Raw genomic sequence first — 14,880 nt, forward strand, 5'->3', positions numbered from 1 at the left:
TCTGTCTCGCTCCGTGCTATAGCGGGCAGGGTTATGTGGCGGTCGTTCCTTTGTATGGCGTACGATATGGAACAGAGGCGATATCACTGCAGATACTATAGTACTAGGGGATTCACGTTGTCAATGATGATGGTTGTACCATGAAAGTCCGGCTGGCGTGCCCAGGGCTGGTGGTTGTGCGCAATCGCCCGCACATGAGAGTATGCTACAACCGGGAAAGTTTGCTAGTATTACAAGTGTCGTACATGTCTATCCCAAGACGCAGGTATCCAACGCATGATACAGGCAGGGGCGTTCACCGGCCACGGCCCATTCCTGGCATCCCACCCATACCCCCCATCATCTTCATCATGTCGCCCATGTTGGGCATACCTCCGCCGAGGCCTCCCAGACCCCCGAGCCCACCGAGTCCGCCCAAGCCACCACCACCCATTTGCCCCATCATGCCTGGTAGTCGGATCAGCACCGGAGTCGTCGAAACGCGCAACACGAAAGGGGGCACTCACGCTGCATCTCCTCCATGTCGAATTGGTCACCGCCCTGGCCCTGCATCATGGCCTTCATCATCTCCTGCATGCCGCCGCCGCTCCGCATCTGGCGCTGCATCTGCTGCAGCATGCCCGGGGGCATCGCGCGCTGTTTCACATGCGTAAGCTCCCGTAGTACTTATCTCGCGCAGCGCAACAGAGAGTACACACCTGCATCGCCTGAATTTGCGCTTGTGTGGGCATGCCGTTCGCGCCGCGCCCGCGCCCGCCCGCGGCGGCCTGCATCTTCTGCATGGCGGAGAGCCAGCCGTTCTTGCCGCCGGCCTGCTTCGCCATGTTCGCCATCATCCGGTACTGGCAGAGGAGGTCCTCGACCTCGCGCACGCTCGTGCCGCTGCCGCGCGCGACGCGCGTGACGCGCCAGGTGAGGCCCGTCGGCTTCCCGTCCTTGGCCCACTCCATGAAGAGCGCGCCATCCGAGTCGAGCTCGGCGGCGGTCATACTGTCCGTGATGTAGATCATGCGCTTCATGCGCAGCGAGCCCTCTTCGTCGGAGCCTTGGAGCATGTCTTGCGGGAGGCCGGGGATCATGGAGGCGATCTTGGAGAGCGGACCCCTGGGTGAGGGTCAATGGGTGTACGTTGGATCGGGTAAGACGACTGTACATGTTCATGACGTTCTGGATCTGTTCTCGCCAGTCCCGGATGCTGAGCTTGCCCTCTTCGAGCTTCTTTGCCATCTCTTTCTGCTTGTCGGGGTTCTGTGTTGCCATGTCCTGCATGTGCTCGACCAAGCCTTGTACATCACCCATGCCGAGTAGCTTGGAGATGAACGGTTGTGGGGAGAACTTGTCGAGGTCATGCAAGTGCTCGCCCACACCAAGGAAGATGATTGGTGTTTTTGTCGCAGCAACGCTAAAAGACGTTGAGCATCACCAGGATGCGCACGAGTAGGCCGCACTTACGCAGATATAGCACCTCCACCCTTTGCGTGGCCATCCATTTTGGTGACAATGATGGCCCCAAAGTTAGCACTCTCCTTGAAGGCATGAGCTTGGGCTTCGGCCGCCTGACCTACAAGATTGTGAGATGAATTGGACAACTTCGCGGCCTATACGACATACCTATGCTGGCATCGAGGATCATGACCGTCATATTTGGCTTGACAGCCTCCCCAATCTGCACCATCTCCTTAAACAACTCGGACTCCTGCTTATGCCTACCGGATGTATCGACAATGATAACATCGAAGCGCTCCTTCTTGAATTTCGCAACACCTTGCGCCGCAATGGAGACAGGGTCCGTTTCGGTATAAGAACCGAAGTACGCGACCTTGGCCTTGGTTGCTGACTGCCGGGTCTGGTCAAAGGCACCAGCACGGAAAGTGTCGGCACAGACAATACATGACTTGAAGCCGCGCTTCTGGTAGTACACCGCGAGCTTGGTACATGTTGTCGTTTTACCATTGCCCTGCAAAATGGCGGAGTTCAGCGCTGCAGGAGGATAGTGACCGGAGTCGACGCACCTGTAGACCAACTGCCATGATCACATTGGACTGGCCCTTCTTGGGCTTGTATGGCTCAACGCCTGGGTCGACAAGCCCCACGAGTTCATCGAAGATGGCCTGACGGTGGGAAGCCTTGAGCGCGAGGATCTGGTAGAGTGCGAAGAGTCTGACATACCTTCTGGACCACATTCCGTCGATTCTGCTCCTTGCCCTTGTCCGCACCACCCTCAATAGCTGCCTTGACTTTCGCTTTGACTTTCTGTCGTAGTTGTGCGACGAGTTTGACGTTCACATCGGATTCAAGGAGAGCCGCGCAGACCTCCTTGAGCAGTGCATCGAGGACCTACAACAAACTCCAATGAGACGCCGATTGGATCAACAGCAGTATCCCAAGATGACCTTGTCGTCGATAACAGATGCCCGGTTGAGAGAAGAGAGCGCCGCGTTGAGTTTGCGGCCGAGGTCAGCGAGCACCATGGTAGGAGATGAGCGGAGTGCGCGCCACAGTCCCGCTCGCGTCGAGTGCGAAAGCGGCTATAGCAGTCACTTGACTTCGATCACTCATGGATCGCGTTCGGTCCTGCGACGACCATGGCCAGCGACTCGGACGAGGAGTACGACGACCTCGACTTTGACAACGGGTCCGACGCAGAAGAGGACATTGATGAAGACATCCTTGATGCGCTAGAGGGTGATCTCGCGGCTGCTGCCGCGGCAGAAGGAAGTGAGGGGGAGGAGGTGAGTAGCGCCTTCGTGTTCGCTCCCTCTGTCAATATCTTACGACACTTGTGCTCAGGATACCGACTCTGAGTCGTCTGACGGGGGCTCTGACGATGACGACGGGGATGATGAGGACGTGCATGCACACAAGGATCTTGAGCGCGTCCTCACGCAGACATTACAAGAGACAATCTTGCCTGGCAGCAAGCCCCCCTCCCCAGACACCGAGTCTCCTATAACTGTAGACGGTGAGTCAAGCCACACCCTTTCTTCATCGCTAGCTCAACCTCATTCTACAGCACCGCAACAGCAGGCAGAGAAACGACCGCCATCGCCAGCCCAGCTTCGCCGAACCAAGCTCTTGTCAGGTCTCAGGTGGCCAAGGTCGTTCACCGTCGAGGCTATCTGCGCAATTCCACACCCGTGTGCCACCCACGCCCTCGCGTCGACCCCATGTATGACACACCTCATAACTGGGTCCGACGACGGTTATATTCGCGACTATGACCTGTTCTCTGCCGTCAACGGGAAGGTGTTTCTGACGGCCCCTCAAAGGCAACATTGTGGGGTGATTGAAGGCATCATGAAGGCGGGGCAAATCAGGTGCTGGTGGGAGAACGCGCTCCCTGTCATCAACCCAGACAATACATTGGCGGCCGGGGAGACTTCACTGTACCCTGTGTACAGTCTGGCTATGCAGTCGGACGCTCTGTGGGCCCTTTCGGGCTCAGACGTACGTACTCCTTGTTTTCATACTCGCGGGCCACGTTCTTACGACGTCTTTGTTCAGCAAGGCCATGTCTCACTATTCACCGTACGACATAGTCCCGGCCGGTTATGTCATGTCATGCCCGGACATAGAGGGCCCGTCTCTGCGCTCGCTCTGGCACACGACGAGAAGAGTTTTTTCAGTGCTGGGTGGGACGGGGAAGCCATTGTAAGTTTCTTGTGGTCTCTGCAACCTCTTTGCACTTTATTCATCATACATCTACAGCATTGGGACCTCAACAACGGTCAGATTGCTCGAAGGTTCTCAGCTCATGGAGCGCAACTTGCAACAGTTGCGGTGCGGCCGCTGAACACCAACTCCATACAGAGCCAATGGGGTGACATTACCCCCGGGAGCGAATTCACCATACCCATGAGAGGCCCACGGGATGATCATGCCACTTCGTACGATGCACCTATGCACCGCCCAAACGGGCAGGGCTTCAAGCAAGAGGACGACGCGAAGTCCGAGGGCTCTTACGACCCCCTCTTCGACGAGCCGGACGCAGATGGATACGAGGGTCCCAAACCTCCGCACAGTGCGAACAGTATGTCTGGGTTTCAGCAACCCAATAGCCAGAACCTAGGGCGAGGGGCGATAGCGCCGAAAGGCGCACCTCCTATCCTCGACCCCGCAACATATGCCTCTCTATCTCCAGACCTCCTCATGACAGCTCACGTCGATGGCCAAGTTATCCTCTGGGATAGAAGGGCGCAGGCCCCGGGGAAGGGCGTGGGCCGGCTGTGGATGAGTGAGAAAACACCGCCCTGGTGTATGTCGGTACGCCTTACCTCCGCTACTGCATGGAGTTCCAAGGGAATCTTACACGAGTGAGCAGGCATGTTGGTCTGCCGACGGTAACCAGATCTACGTCGGACGGCGAAACGGGACTGTAGAGATCTACGACGTTCGACAGACTGGCCGTGCGGCGTCCGGCACACCAAAGATCTGGAAGACGTTGCGGAACCCGCTCAGCTCAGGCGTAGTTTCCTGTGTGGTTGCGTTCCCAGATAGCCGGCATTTGGCATGGTGAGTGGCTGGTACCTGATGTTGGATTCTGCGAAAGCTCACTAGCATGGGCAGTGCGTCTACGGATAACATCCGTCTTTGGAACGTCGCGGAAGCCGGAGAACCAGATGCCTACGGAAAGATGAAGAGCGGCGTGCAATTCAAGATTATCCCGGGACACCATGGCGGGTTCGTTTCACAAATGCGTACGTATCTGAAATTGCTGCGTACTCGAAGTGAGTTCTGACGTTCTGAATGCAGTGGTAGATCCCGCTGCAAGATTCCTTGTCAGCGCCAGCAGCAACCGGGGGTGGCATGGAGAACACACCAAGACCGTCTTCGTGCATGAAGTCAAGCACCTGTCTTGATTCGGCGACATGTATTTGCTATGTATATATGCTATGTTGTACCATAATAGTAACGTTGAGCGCAAGTTTATTCTGTCCACAAGAAGGCCGCCAGCGCGTCCGCGGACCCGCTGGAGAAGGAGGAGAAGCGGCAGGAGGGGACATATGCGGCGATTAATCGCGACACTGGTGCGTCCAGTCTCTCGTGTGCTGTGCCTTGCGCCATGGGTGCTGACTGGTTGTTTCCGCGTTGCTCTCATATTCGCGTCCGCGCCCATGCATGAACGTCTTCCGTTGTTCACGTTGTCTGCAACGCAGCGCTGACCGTGTGCGACGCGTTCATCAAGTCGAAACAAGAGACGAAGCTGAACGGCCCCCGCGTGTTCATATACCTCTCCGCAGAGGACTGCGGTCGCCCAGTCATTCCTACCGGATACATCGAGACGAAGCGCGAGGCAGAAGCAGGCATCGAGCAAATGACGAACGCGACCCCAGGGTTCCGTGGGGTATACATCCGTCCATGTACGTCCCTCCCCCTGCCCCTGTCCGCAGTCAAAGGTATGCTGACGCGTGCACGCAGCCCTCATATACCACCCGCACCTGCGCCGGATCATCTCCCCCGTGGCGGCGCTGCTCGACCTGTCCGCGACGATCCACACGAAGGCCCCCGCAGGGTTCCCCACGCCCTCTGCGATCCTGCGCACGCTGGGCGGGTTCCTCCCGCGCCCTGCGCACCCGGAGTTCACCCCGGACTCGCCGCTGCACGCGCTCGCGCGGTCGCTCACCATTCCGGGCGGATAATGCGAGGGCGGACGTGCGGGGAGCCTACGGGGTTGCGGAGATGCGCGAGCTGATTGGGTGGTACCAGAAGGGCCAGAACCCGGCCGCAGCGCATACTTAGGGTGCGCGCAGTGGGCTCGTGCGAGGTCAGGTTGGCGAGAAGGTCGTCGTGCTCAATCAGCCCTGCTCAGAACAATGACTCAGAATGAGCGGCGGCTCTGGCTGGATGCTGGGCGTAAACGTTGTGTGACTGCGATCGTTTCTTGTAATAAGCTGCGTATGTCTAGATGGTGTGTCTCTAACGGCAATTGTCTTCGAGGCTGAGAATCTTCTTAGCTAGCTGCCGGCTTGACTGACAGGGCTCGACGGATACAATCTGCCCACCGGCCCCACTCGCTCAGGGGCACTATGTCTTGGCACGATTAAAGCTGTGCTGTCTCCCAGGAGTCTAGGCTCTGCGGCCTTTGCCCAGAGGATTCTGAGGAACACACTCAATCGACACACCAAGGGTAAGTACAACAAATCATTCACAACTAAACCCGCAGCGTTGTTGCCATCAATCACGCTATAAGTCCCTGGCAGAGAGTGCACACGGCTTGCACTATCCCTTACCCCGGCGATGGCCTACTACGACCCCGACGCCCCCCCGGACTTCGATGTATTGCTAGAGGAAGTAAGTGAAATCGGGCGCGGCATCAGCAACCGCAACACCGATTTGGAGTGGTTGTGGTTCGATGTCAGGAACAACATAATCGACGTGGTGACGCGTACAATCGGACTCGGTATGCACTCTGGAGGGCCAGCTGTCCTCAGAAGCTACACTCACTAGATGATCCCCAGGACTATTTGCTGCCATCGCCGTCGTATCACTCTATATCGTCATGTAGGTCTCCGTACTCAAATCGGTCGGCATTGCTGATGCTAAAACGCCCCGGCAGCTCGAGAAAGTGGAAAGATGGCGTGTCGGCCATTATCCTTGTCTCGGTCCTCCCGGACTGCATGTCTCAACTCGGCTTATGGCTCGCTATGCTCTCGAGACTGGCGCAAATGTACGCCGCGATGCATGCCAACATCCTCGATATCGGCGCTATGGCGGTCAGCATCCCCGCTTGCACCCACAGCTACCAATGCGGTGATAAATACGCCCCTGAAACCCACGAGCCCGAGTACACATCCCATAAATGTTTCGGTACAGCTTTTATGGCCGCAGACGTGAGTGGCACTATAGCATACTCACGCAGTCCAATCTGCTAATGCGACGCTCACCTCGCAGCCAATGATGCATGCAGCAGTAGTCTGCGTCACTACGGCGGTCTTCTTACTGCACAGGAAGAAATTCGGCCTCGTGACCGGATCCCTCCTATTTGCACCGCTCATAGCGGCTTTCGGTATGCAAATCTTGCGCTCGCATCGACATCTAAAGCTGACCTGACCCGCGGCTTACAGTGTCCGCGGTCATGCACGTCCGAAACGCATGCCTGCCCGAGACTGTCGTGGGCGAGGACGGCAATATCGAATACACCACCGCCGACTGGTCTGACTGGGAAACGTTCAATCCGCAACCGGTCGATGATACCACAGCGAGGTTGGCCTTGCTTACGCGCGTGATGCCACTGCTTCTCGTCGCCTACCATCTTTGGTGCGTCGGTTTGTGCGATGTCAGTCGCCTGTTTGCTCATGATGGCACATTCAGGGGGATCCGAGATGCTCTCAGGGTGCAACTCGGCGACGTTGATGCCCGCCGCCGATGGACTTACTGGCTGGCGATGACATATATACTACCCGCACTCGTAAATGAGGTGCGTGCGCCCGTCATGACGCGTTCTCCCCGGTCGTCTCTGATCGCGCTGGTTCATGATCCGTGCAGGGATGGCGCTCGTTGAGCAGCGCGTACAACGCAGAGGAGGACCCATATATGCCGGTCTTCAAGTACGCGTTCTTCTCCGCCGGCGATGCGATCCTGGTCCCACTCATGGTAGGTCCATCTCGCCGTGACATCGCTGCGCTCGGACCATTATACAACCTTACGCATCATTCTTAGATGGTATACCCTGGTCTTGCACTCCTTGTGCAGAGAATATGGGATTGCACCCCTGAAGATCACAGTGAAGACACGCCGGCGCAGGAGAAATCCGACACACCAGCCTCTACTCCGTCTCCCGCACTGCCTGATGATACCAAAAACAACGAAACGGCCCCTTTGACGAACTGATGTCTAGCTGCTCGAGGTCGAGGCTCAGATACACCCCTCCTCGGATCGTTGAAGTTCTTGGATGACTCTTGGGTTAGTATATAGTCGCTTTAATGCATTTTTAGGGAAGCATCGGTTGTCAACATGTCACCCAGATGCCTTTTCAACCCCGTGGGTCAACAATACTGTCTACGACACACATATGTAACAGGAAACACTTTTGACTGCCAACACATATACAATTAACCTGCATGCAGACTCGGAGCCGAATTCAATTGGCGAGTCAGAGTCACTGCCACCGCATGCCGATGGCGATGCTGTGCCTGCCAACGGCTCTGACCTCGACGACCATGTGGCACTAATACAACCGTCTAGTATCAGCGATACAAGACGAGTTCGCACTGGGCCCGCAGCAGTGCTGTTGCCATCTGTCGTGGTATAAATCTCATAAGCGGCCGTACCAGCTCGCGCCCTCAACCAGCCAACTTCGCCCATTCGTCGCTATGTCCTCCGCGTTCAACCCTTCCGATGTACTGTCCGGTATCATAAACGATGCCGCTTCGGCCATTGAGAGACGCAACACCGGTCTGAACTGGCACTGGCTCGATGTCAGGAACAACATAATAGACCTGGTGACACGCACCATCGGACTTGGTATGTTCTCCAGCTTCGATCACATCGTCCCTTGGGAAGCCACGCTCACCCACCTCCCTAGGTCTATTCACATCTATCGCCGTTGCATTGCTGTACATCGTCATGTACGTGCCTATGATGAAACGCTCACCGGTACCCGCCCGATGCTAATACCTCCCTGGCAGCTCGAGAAAGTGGAGAGATGGTGTGACGGCACTCATTCTCATCACCGTCCTCCCGGACTGCTTGTCCCAGTTCACCGTATGGCTCGCGGTTCTTTCTAGGCTTGCGCAAACGTACTCTTTGATGCGCGCCAGCATACTCGACATCGGCGTTCTGGCGGAAAGGATCTCCGCGTGCGCGAACGACCCGCAATGCGAAAAAACAATGGCATATGCTCTCTGGAACAGCAAGCCCGAGTACACGGCCAACGGTTGCGTCGGTACCGCGTTGATAGCTTCTGACGTGAGTGTCTCCCCCATAAACCTGGGTGGTACAGCTGCGGTGTATATTCTCATGGACACACTTTATAGCGAATCTTGCACGCCGCGGTGATCTGCGGCGCAGCTGTCGTCTTTCTGCTCAGTGCTAAGCGACTAGGGGCGGTGACCGGATTGCTCTTGTTCGCCCCGCTCGTGGCGGCCTGTGGTATGTTGCCGTCTGCGTCACCGCCAACGCCGTGCGCCCACCTCACTTGACCCCACAGTCTCCGCGGTCATGCACGTCAAGCGCGTCTGCCGCCCGGACCCTATCGTGGTCCCTGGAGCCACCTTTCTGAGGGTTTCTACCCACTGGGAGATATTCCACCCGAAAGGGATAGACCCCACCACGACGCGATTGTTGCAGCTCACGAGCGCGGTAGCGCTGCTGCTCATCGTCCATTACTTTTGGTACGCAACTGCTTGCTACACCGTGCAAGTCCGCCACGCTCACCATCCGGACCGCTGGGATATTGTAGGACGAACCGCGGAGCGCTCAAGCTGTTCCTCAAGGACGGTCCCAAACGCGGTCAGTTCACCTACTGGGTGGTTGTGACGTTCGTACTGCCTATGTGCGTGAACAGGGTGCGTGCGCCAACAATGGCTACTTTTCGTTCGGTCGTGCTCATAAACTGATTGGCATGCTGCGTTCTGGCTCGACACAGGGGTGGTATTTGTTGAGAGGCGCATACCGCCCTGGGCCAAACATGCTGGTCCTCCAGTATGCCTTCTTCTCCGCAGGCGATGCGCTCCTCGTCCCGCTCATGGTACGCCCCTCTTCGAACTCAAGTGTTATTGGTGAATGATACGCATGATATATTGCTAGGTCATCTACCCTGGGATCGCCCAGCTGGTGCAGAAGATATGGAAGGAACGCAATCCCGAAAGCGATCCAGTCATCCCTGCCCCGGAGAAATGTGACGCGCTAGCTGCTGTTGATGATGCTGAAAAGAACGAGCCGGTGTTGTGAGCGGATGACGATTCGCAGGACCAATTTCTATACATGTGGGGATTAATGGACCACCCCTGGGCTCGTCATTAACTGTGTCTTGCTTCCATGCCATGAACAAAGTAGAGGACTCTGCTTCTTGTACAATTGATCGATGATATTTATGCGTCCCTCGATATTATGATTCGCTTGTGGCAATATCCCTGCTCGACTTCGGGTTTGGTCCTTGCTAGATCAGCGCGGTGGTAGATGCCCGCGCACCTTCAGCTTAACGATACCCTAACAAACCGATGTTATTGCCCTGCATACATGATAGTACATCGGGGATACCAGACGGATCCAACACCATAGCACAGATCAGAAAAACAAAAACACACCGCCTGCTATCCAATTGGAGGGCATATCCTCACTTAAATAACAACCACTCCTCAGAGGTCGGTCCTCTTGTCATACCGCGCCATGGCGGGCTGCGCGCCACTCCGCTGGAGTTCCGCCGCGACGCGCTCGGCGCCCTCCATGATGCGCAGCAGGTTCCCGCTCGTCAGCCCGGCGAGCTCCTGGGCGTTCCAGCCGCGCTTGTACAGCTCGGCGATCTATCACAACACGTCAGGCTCGCGAGTCGAAGCGTTCGTCTAGATATCACGCACCAGGTCGGGGTATTTCGTGACGTCCTCAAGGCCGACGGGCGTGTCCCCGATGCCGTCGTAGTCGCTCCCCAGTCCGACGCTGTATCGCAAGTTCAGCAATGCCATTGCCATTTACCGCGCGCTTGGAACGCGGCTGCTTACTGTTTCTTTCCAGCAATCTTGGCTATATGCTCGACGTGGTTCGCGACGGCGTTCAGATCGGCCTTGCCTGGCGGCGCGACGAAGTACGGCGCAAAGTTCACCTAGAGCGAGAAGCTCTCAATCAGCTCATCTCCGACCCCTTCTCACAGTCTGACCATACCATGACCACCGCGTCAGTCTGGTTCGGCCCGGTCCCAATGAGCTCAAGAACATCATCCGGCACGTTCCGCGGCACATCATGCACCGCGCGCGCCGACGAGTGCGACCAAATCACCGGCGCCTTCGAGTGCCGCAGCGCCTGCTTCGCGGTGTCGTCCGACGTGTGGCTGAGGTCGACGAGCACCCCGAGGCGGTTCAGCTCCTCGACGAGCGCGAGGCCGTACGTGGAGAGCCCGCCCCAGCGCGGCTCGAGCCCGGGCTGGATCCCGCACGAGTCGGCGAAGGCGTTGTGGCAGGCGTGCGTGAGCGTCACGTAGCGCACGCCGAGCTCCTGGTATTGCCGCAGGACTTGGAGCGAGTTGCCGAGCTGGTGGCCGCTGGGGTGGGGGTGAGTATGCTGGGTGAATGCGGAAGGAGGAAAGCGACGTACCCTTCCACACCGAGCAGGCTGGCGATCTTGCCACGGCTGATTGCGGTCTTGACGTCCTTAGAGGTGAGCGCATAGCTGAACGTCTACGGGGAGGGTACAGGTGAACACTGAAAGTATGGGTATATCAGCATATACACTCACATCGGGGTACTTGTTGATCAGCAGCTTCGCAATATCAATCTGCTCCAAGGTATCGCTGTAGTATGGTACTAATGAGAACCTGGAAATGACTCCATACACGTCACGCGAACGTACCGGACGCGCCAAGTTGCGTTCAGGAAGTCGTCGCCTTCATCAGGCCCGGGGCAGCCGACGTACACAGACCAGAAGAAGCCGCCGACTTTGCCCTCCGCCAGGCGAGGAATGTCGAGATGCCCGGGGAACTCCTTGGACAGATCCACCGCAGACGCGTTGTTCGCGAACAGCTCACGAACAAGGATAGGGAGATCTGCGTGAGCCGCGCGCGTTAGGCTGAAGCAGAGAATTTATGGACTGCCAAGTACGAACCAATGTGGCCATCCTAGCGAATAAGAATGAGTGCTCGCCAGACCACTCCTAGCGGGGTATAGTGCTCACGATAACGGGGGCGTTCTTGAGCACTATCAAGGCAGCTTTGTGCGGATCCTTCGGCAGAGTTCCGATCCCGGTAAATGTATCCCATAGGAACAGGAAAAGTACGAGTGCCACGACGAAAGCAGTGGTGAGTACGCCATAGGTGATGGCGCGAACCGTCGCCGCGCGCCGAGTGTTGTCGGGGGGAGCGTTAGCGTTGCGCGCGAGGTTGGGGATGTTCTCCCCGAGGAGGGGCGCTGTCTCGCCGTTCTCCGGCATGGTGGTGGGAAGGAGGGAAGGGTGAGAGGGGGTGGACCGCTGCGGCTTTGGAGAGAGCCTGGTTGAAGAGGACAGGCTCGAGCTGCGACCGCGGGTGCGATCCAAATGCGCCCATGGATCGGCAAGCGCGCTGACGCAATATGGGCGCCTACATACGATCGACTCTTCGGACCGTTAACTCCGAGCGCATCCACTGTGCCTCGCACTCGACGGCGACTTGTGGAAGAGTTGTTATACACGGTCTAGCAGTACACAGAGAAATGCGAGCAAGAGATACTACAGTAAGGTACTCCAGAGTGTCCTACGCCGAACGCCCCTTCTTCCATTGCTTCTTCTGCACAGATGCTGCAGCCTTATTCCCAAACAGAAACCGCGACGTCCGCTTGTCAGCCCCGGTCTTTCGGGACACATAAGCTGATCCCGAAAAGAGGAGCTGTTCTCAAGATAGTCAGCAAACCTGGCATACGATAATGAGACCGGAGAGGTTACTTACCGCCCATAGTCCCCAGAGTCCGATGGTGCCTGAGCCGAGGAACACCAGAAAGCCTAGAGGGCCCACGGACTTGGTGTTGTACGAGATGAATGAGATGAGAACACATGCTACGGAGAGGGACCCCAAGAGGGGGTGTCCAGGTGCCCCTCGCTTTGCCGTCGTGTCCAAGGGGTCCGACGGAATCTGAGGTAAAGCTAATCACCGGGTGCTGAAAGTACGCGATTCACTGGGGACGTACATTGAACACTAATGCGAGCGCAATGGCGAACACTAATATTCCGGTGTGGAATGCCATGAAGGACTCGAGGGGCGTCAGAGCAACCCTCCGCTCAGTGCCCGTCTCGGACAAGAAGAGGAGCAGCCTTGGAGAAAGTACTAGGGGAACGGCGAGCACGAGCAGTCTGTCGAACATTCGCTGAGTCTCAGTATTGCACTCATGAAAGTAGATATGTATACGCACAGAATCGCTGAAGCCCATGCCCATGCGTGAATCACTCCGTCGTCTACCGCAGGGAAGTTGGTGTCCGGGAGGGGGGCACCAGTCTCGGATGTATGATCAGGCTGAGTTTTCGTGGTGGGTTTGGACAAGTCTTCCAGTTCGATATCGACAGCCATGCTGGGAGCTGGTGGTCGCGATTGTCAAGAGAGACGTGCGGTCCAGAGTGAGTAGTAGAAGGACACGAGTCCCCGCTGCGGAGACGTGTTCCGTGCAGCCACAGGCAAGGCGCGCATACAGCCATGACGTCACGCGTCCTTAATGAGCAAGTCTTTCTGTTTGTCCTTGTTAGAATCAGAAGCTATCGCCCCCAACCACTCAACGCCATCGTGGTCACCGGCGTCTCGCCATCCCTACGTACGTAAGGACACAGTCGTTTCATCGTTACAAATGGCTAAAATCGTTTCACAGCCTTGATGGAAGCCACGTGCTCCAGACTCGACGATCCAACCTCCTACGACGATTTTCTCCAGGCGTACCTGTTGCCCAATCAGCCGGTGATCATCGGCCCAACTCTCGTATCCTCCTGGCCTGCATATAAACTCTGGAGACGAGCAGGCGATACAATTAACTGGGCGTACTTGAAGGACGTGTACGGAGATCTGGATGTCACCGTTGCCGACTGCGCTACGCGCGAGTTCAGCGACCAACGACGCGACCAGATGCTCTTCCGAGACGTCGTCTCCTTGTGGGAGGCGGGAGAAGGCCAGAGCTTATACGTCAAAGACTGGCACCTTGCTCGCACTCTCACATTGAAACTCCCTTCCTACGACGTATTCTATACGACCCCAGACATCTTTCGCGACGACTGGATGAACGCGTACTATTCGGCGAATACAGAAGACGACTTTCGGTTCGTGTATGTCGGAGCCGCTGGGACGTTCACTCCCCTACATCGGGACGTCTACACCTCGTACTCATGGTCCACAAACATCTGCGGGCGCAAGCGATGGTGGCTGTTCCCCCCGGAGCAGACGCACCTCCTCTTCCGCAAAGGCGGCGAAGAACACCTGGAAACTGCTTTCGACGTCCGACATGTCGACCCTGAAACGCATCCCCTGTTCGACCAAGCGAGGCCTATTATTGTCGAACAGAACTCGGGAGAGACCATTTTCGTGCAAGTTTTATCAGTACTTGGTCAAGATGCGTCTCGCTGACCAGGCCCTTCTCCATTCCAGCCCGAGTGGATGGTATCATCAGGTGGAAAACCTCACAAACTGCATATCCATCAACCACAACTGGTGCAACGCTGTGAACCTACCCTCCCTCTATGCCTCCATGTGCGCAAAAGTCCTCGAGGTAGAGCACGCCCTTGAAGATGTTCGGGAGCTGCTCTCCCATGGATCCGCGCAGTCGCCGGATACAGACCCAGAAGCGTGGAAGCAGGAGTGGGTCTCGATCGTGCAGGATGTCGTGGAGAAGGACGCAGGCTGGAAGTACGTGCGCCTTTTCCAGGTGCTGTATCCAGGCGCGGTGCTGACACCTATGCACAATATCAGCTGGATGACGTTCTGGCGCATGATCCTACATGCGTTACGCCTGGCTATGGACAGGCCATGTAGCGTCAACGACACGCTGTGGCCGCGCACTCCTTCTGATCTCATGCCGTCCCCGGACCTCATCAAGACCCGGGTCAGGGCATGTTACGAGGACTTCGTAAAACGCCCCGAGAATGAGCATACTCTTCTCGCTGGCCTTGAGGAAGTTCTCGTAGATGTGAAGAGATTGCTGGACGAGTAACTTAGAGGTACGACACAGGTTATCCTTCATTGCTGTGTTAGCTTGCACCACCTCGAAACTACCCAATACAACG

At 56.8% G+C, this 14,880-nt stretch overlaps 7 protein-coding genes across 7 annotated transcripts; 4 read left to right on the forward strand and 3 right to left on the reverse strand.

Annotated features, from left to right (window-relative positions):
• Positions 1 to 214: 214 nt before the first annotated feature.
• On the reverse strand, positions 215 to 2,471 carry TRAVEDRAFT_156878 (signal recognition particle protein; the record flags this gene model as incomplete). The annotated part of the gene is made up of 9 exons (XM_008047097.1): positions 215 to 447; positions 507 to 636; positions 699 to 1,104; positions 1,154 to 1,402; positions 1,453 to 1,561; positions 1,612 to 1,957; positions 2,013 to 2,111; positions 2,170 to 2,337; positions 2,394 to 2,471. 9 exons carry the CDS (start codon positions 2,469 to 2,471, stop codon positions 296 to 298), a joined length of 1,737 nt encoding a protein of 578 aa, XP_008045288.1. The 3' UTR covers positions 215 to 295.
• Positions 2,472 to 2,577: 106 nt separating this feature from the next.
• TRAVEDRAFT_175892 (WD40 repeat-like protein) lies at positions 2,578 to 4,922 on the forward strand. The gene is made up of 8 exons (XM_008047098.1): positions 2,578 to 2,732; positions 2,791 to 2,962; positions 3,014 to 3,447; positions 3,505 to 3,651; positions 3,709 to 4,263; positions 4,322 to 4,512; positions 4,567 to 4,697; positions 4,753 to 4,922. Exons 1-8 carry the CDS (start codon positions 2,586 to 2,588, stop codon positions 4,857 to 4,859), a joined length of 1,884 nt encoding a protein of 627 aa, XP_008045289.1. The 5' UTR covers positions 2,578 to 2,585; the 3' UTR covers positions 4,860 to 4,922.
• A 1,315-nt stretch (positions 4,923 to 6,237) lies between these two features.
• On the forward strand, positions 6,238 to 8,034 carry TRAVEDRAFT_67572 (uncharacterized protein; the record flags this gene model as incomplete). Its single annotated transcript, XM_008047099.1, has 8 exons — positions 6,238 to 6,400; positions 6,459 to 6,501; positions 6,557 to 6,830; positions 6,892 to 7,006; positions 7,065 to 7,257; positions 7,312 to 7,417; positions 7,486 to 7,593; positions 7,660 to 8,034. The coding sequence occupies 8 exons, from the start codon at positions 6,238 to 6,240 to the stop codon at positions 7,828 to 7,830; spliced, it is 1,173 nt and encodes a 390-aa protein (XP_008045290.1). The 3' UTR covers positions 7,831 to 8,034.
• Positions 8,035 to 8,299: 265 nt separating this feature from the next.
• TRAVEDRAFT_67573 (uncharacterized protein) lies at positions 8,300 to 10,147 on the forward strand. The gene is made up of 8 exons (XM_008047100.1): positions 8,300 to 8,463; positions 8,525 to 8,567; positions 8,628 to 8,907; positions 8,976 to 9,090; positions 9,149 to 9,332; positions 9,401 to 9,506; positions 9,587 to 9,688; positions 9,748 to 10,147. The coding sequence occupies exons 1-8, from the start codon at positions 8,313 to 8,315 to the stop codon at positions 9,889 to 9,891; spliced, it is 1,125 nt and encodes a 374-aa protein (XP_008045291.1). The 5' UTR covers positions 8,300 to 8,312; the 3' UTR covers positions 9,892 to 10,147.
• A 4-nt stretch (positions 10,148 to 10,151) lies between these two features.
• TRAVEDRAFT_75537 (uncharacterized protein) lies at positions 10,152 to 12,087 on the reverse strand. Its single transcript, XM_008047101.1, has 9 exons — positions 11,824 to 12,087; positions 11,755 to 11,767; positions 11,503 to 11,695; positions 11,389 to 11,443; positions 11,248 to 11,330; positions 10,819 to 11,194; positions 10,659 to 10,759; positions 10,518 to 10,596; positions 10,152 to 10,463 (listed from the first exon to the last, which is right to left on the reverse strand). The coding sequence occupies exons 1-9, from the start codon at positions 12,076 to 12,078 to the stop codon at positions 10,299 to 10,301; spliced, it is 1,320 nt and encodes a 439-aa protein (XP_008045292.1). The 5' UTR covers positions 12,079 to 12,087; the 3' UTR covers positions 10,152 to 10,298.
• A 292-nt stretch (positions 12,088 to 12,379) lies between these two features.
• TRAVEDRAFT_136583 (uncharacterized protein) lies at positions 12,380 to 12,983 on the reverse strand (the record flags this gene model as incomplete). The annotated part of the gene is made up of 3 exons (XM_008047102.1): positions 12,380 to 12,511; positions 12,572 to 12,754; positions 12,810 to 12,983. The coding sequence occupies 3 exons, from the start codon at positions 12,981 to 12,983 to the stop codon at positions 12,380 to 12,382; spliced, it is 489 nt and encodes a 162-aa protein (XP_008045293.1).
• A 500-nt stretch (positions 12,984 to 13,483) lies between these two features.
• TRAVEDRAFT_40869 (Clavaminate synthase-like protein) lies at positions 13,484 to 14,807 on the forward strand (the record flags this gene model as incomplete). Its single annotated transcript, XM_008047052.1, has 3 exons — positions 13,484 to 14,184; positions 14,246 to 14,503; positions 14,567 to 14,807. 3 exons carry the CDS (start codon positions 13,484 to 13,486, stop codon positions 14,805 to 14,807), a joined length of 1,200 nt encoding a protein of 399 aa, XP_008045243.1.
• Between the last annotated feature and the right edge of the window lie 73 nt (positions 14,808 to 14,880).

Source organism: Trametes versicolor (assembly GCF_000271585.1).
Source record: "Trametes versicolor FP-101664 SS1 unplaced genomic scaffold TRAVEscaffold_16, whole genome shotgun sequence".
In the NCBI taxonomy this organism is placed as follows: Eukaryota; Fungi; Basidiomycota; class Agaricomycetes; order Polyporales; family Polyporaceae; genus Trametes; species Trametes versicolor.

What these genes read in the sequence shown, in the direction of transcription:
- TRAVEDRAFT_175892 (XM_008047098.1), top strand. Translation starts at nt 2,586, where the DNA reads ATGGCCAGCGACTCGGACGAGGAGTACGACGACCTCGACTTTGACAAC. An exon ending in CACCGCCCTGGTGTATGTCG is followed by an intron (nt 4,264 to 4,321) that starts GTACGCCTTACC and finishes ACGAGTGAGCAG; the next exon opens with GCATGTTGGTCTGCCGACGG. An exon ending in CGGGTTCGTTTCACAAATGC is followed by an intron (nt 4,698 to 4,752) that starts GTACGTATCTGA and finishes TTCTGAATGCAG; the next exon opens with TGGTAGATCCCGCTGCAAGA.
- TRAVEDRAFT_67573 (XM_008047100.1), top strand. Translation starts at nt 8,313, where the DNA reads ATGTCCTCCGCGTTCAACCCTTCCGATGTACTGTCCGGTATCATAAAC. An exon ending in GACACGCACCATCGGACTTG is followed by an intron (nt 8,464 to 8,524) that starts GTATGTTCTCCA and finishes CCACCTCCCTAG; the next exon opens with GTCTATTCACATCTATCGCC. An exon ending in CGCTCCTCGTCCCGCTCATG is followed by an intron (nt 9,689 to 9,747) that starts GTACGCCCCTCT and finishes ATATATTGCTAG; the next exon opens with GTCATCTACCCTGGGATCGC.
- TRAVEDRAFT_75537 (XM_008047101.1), bottom strand. Translation starts at nt 12,078, where the DNA reads ATGCCGGAGAACGGCGAGACAGCGCCCCTCCTCGGGGAGAACATCCCC. An exon ending in AACGCAACTTGGCGCGTCCG is followed by an intron (nt 11,444 to 11,502) that starts GTACGTTCGCGT and finishes ACCATACTACAG; the next exon opens with CGATACCTTGGAGCAGATTG. An exon ending in AGCCTGCTCGGTGTGGAAGG is followed by an intron (nt 11,195 to 11,247) that starts GTACGTCGCTTT and finishes CCCCCACCCCAG; the next exon opens with CGGCCACCAGCTCGGCAACT.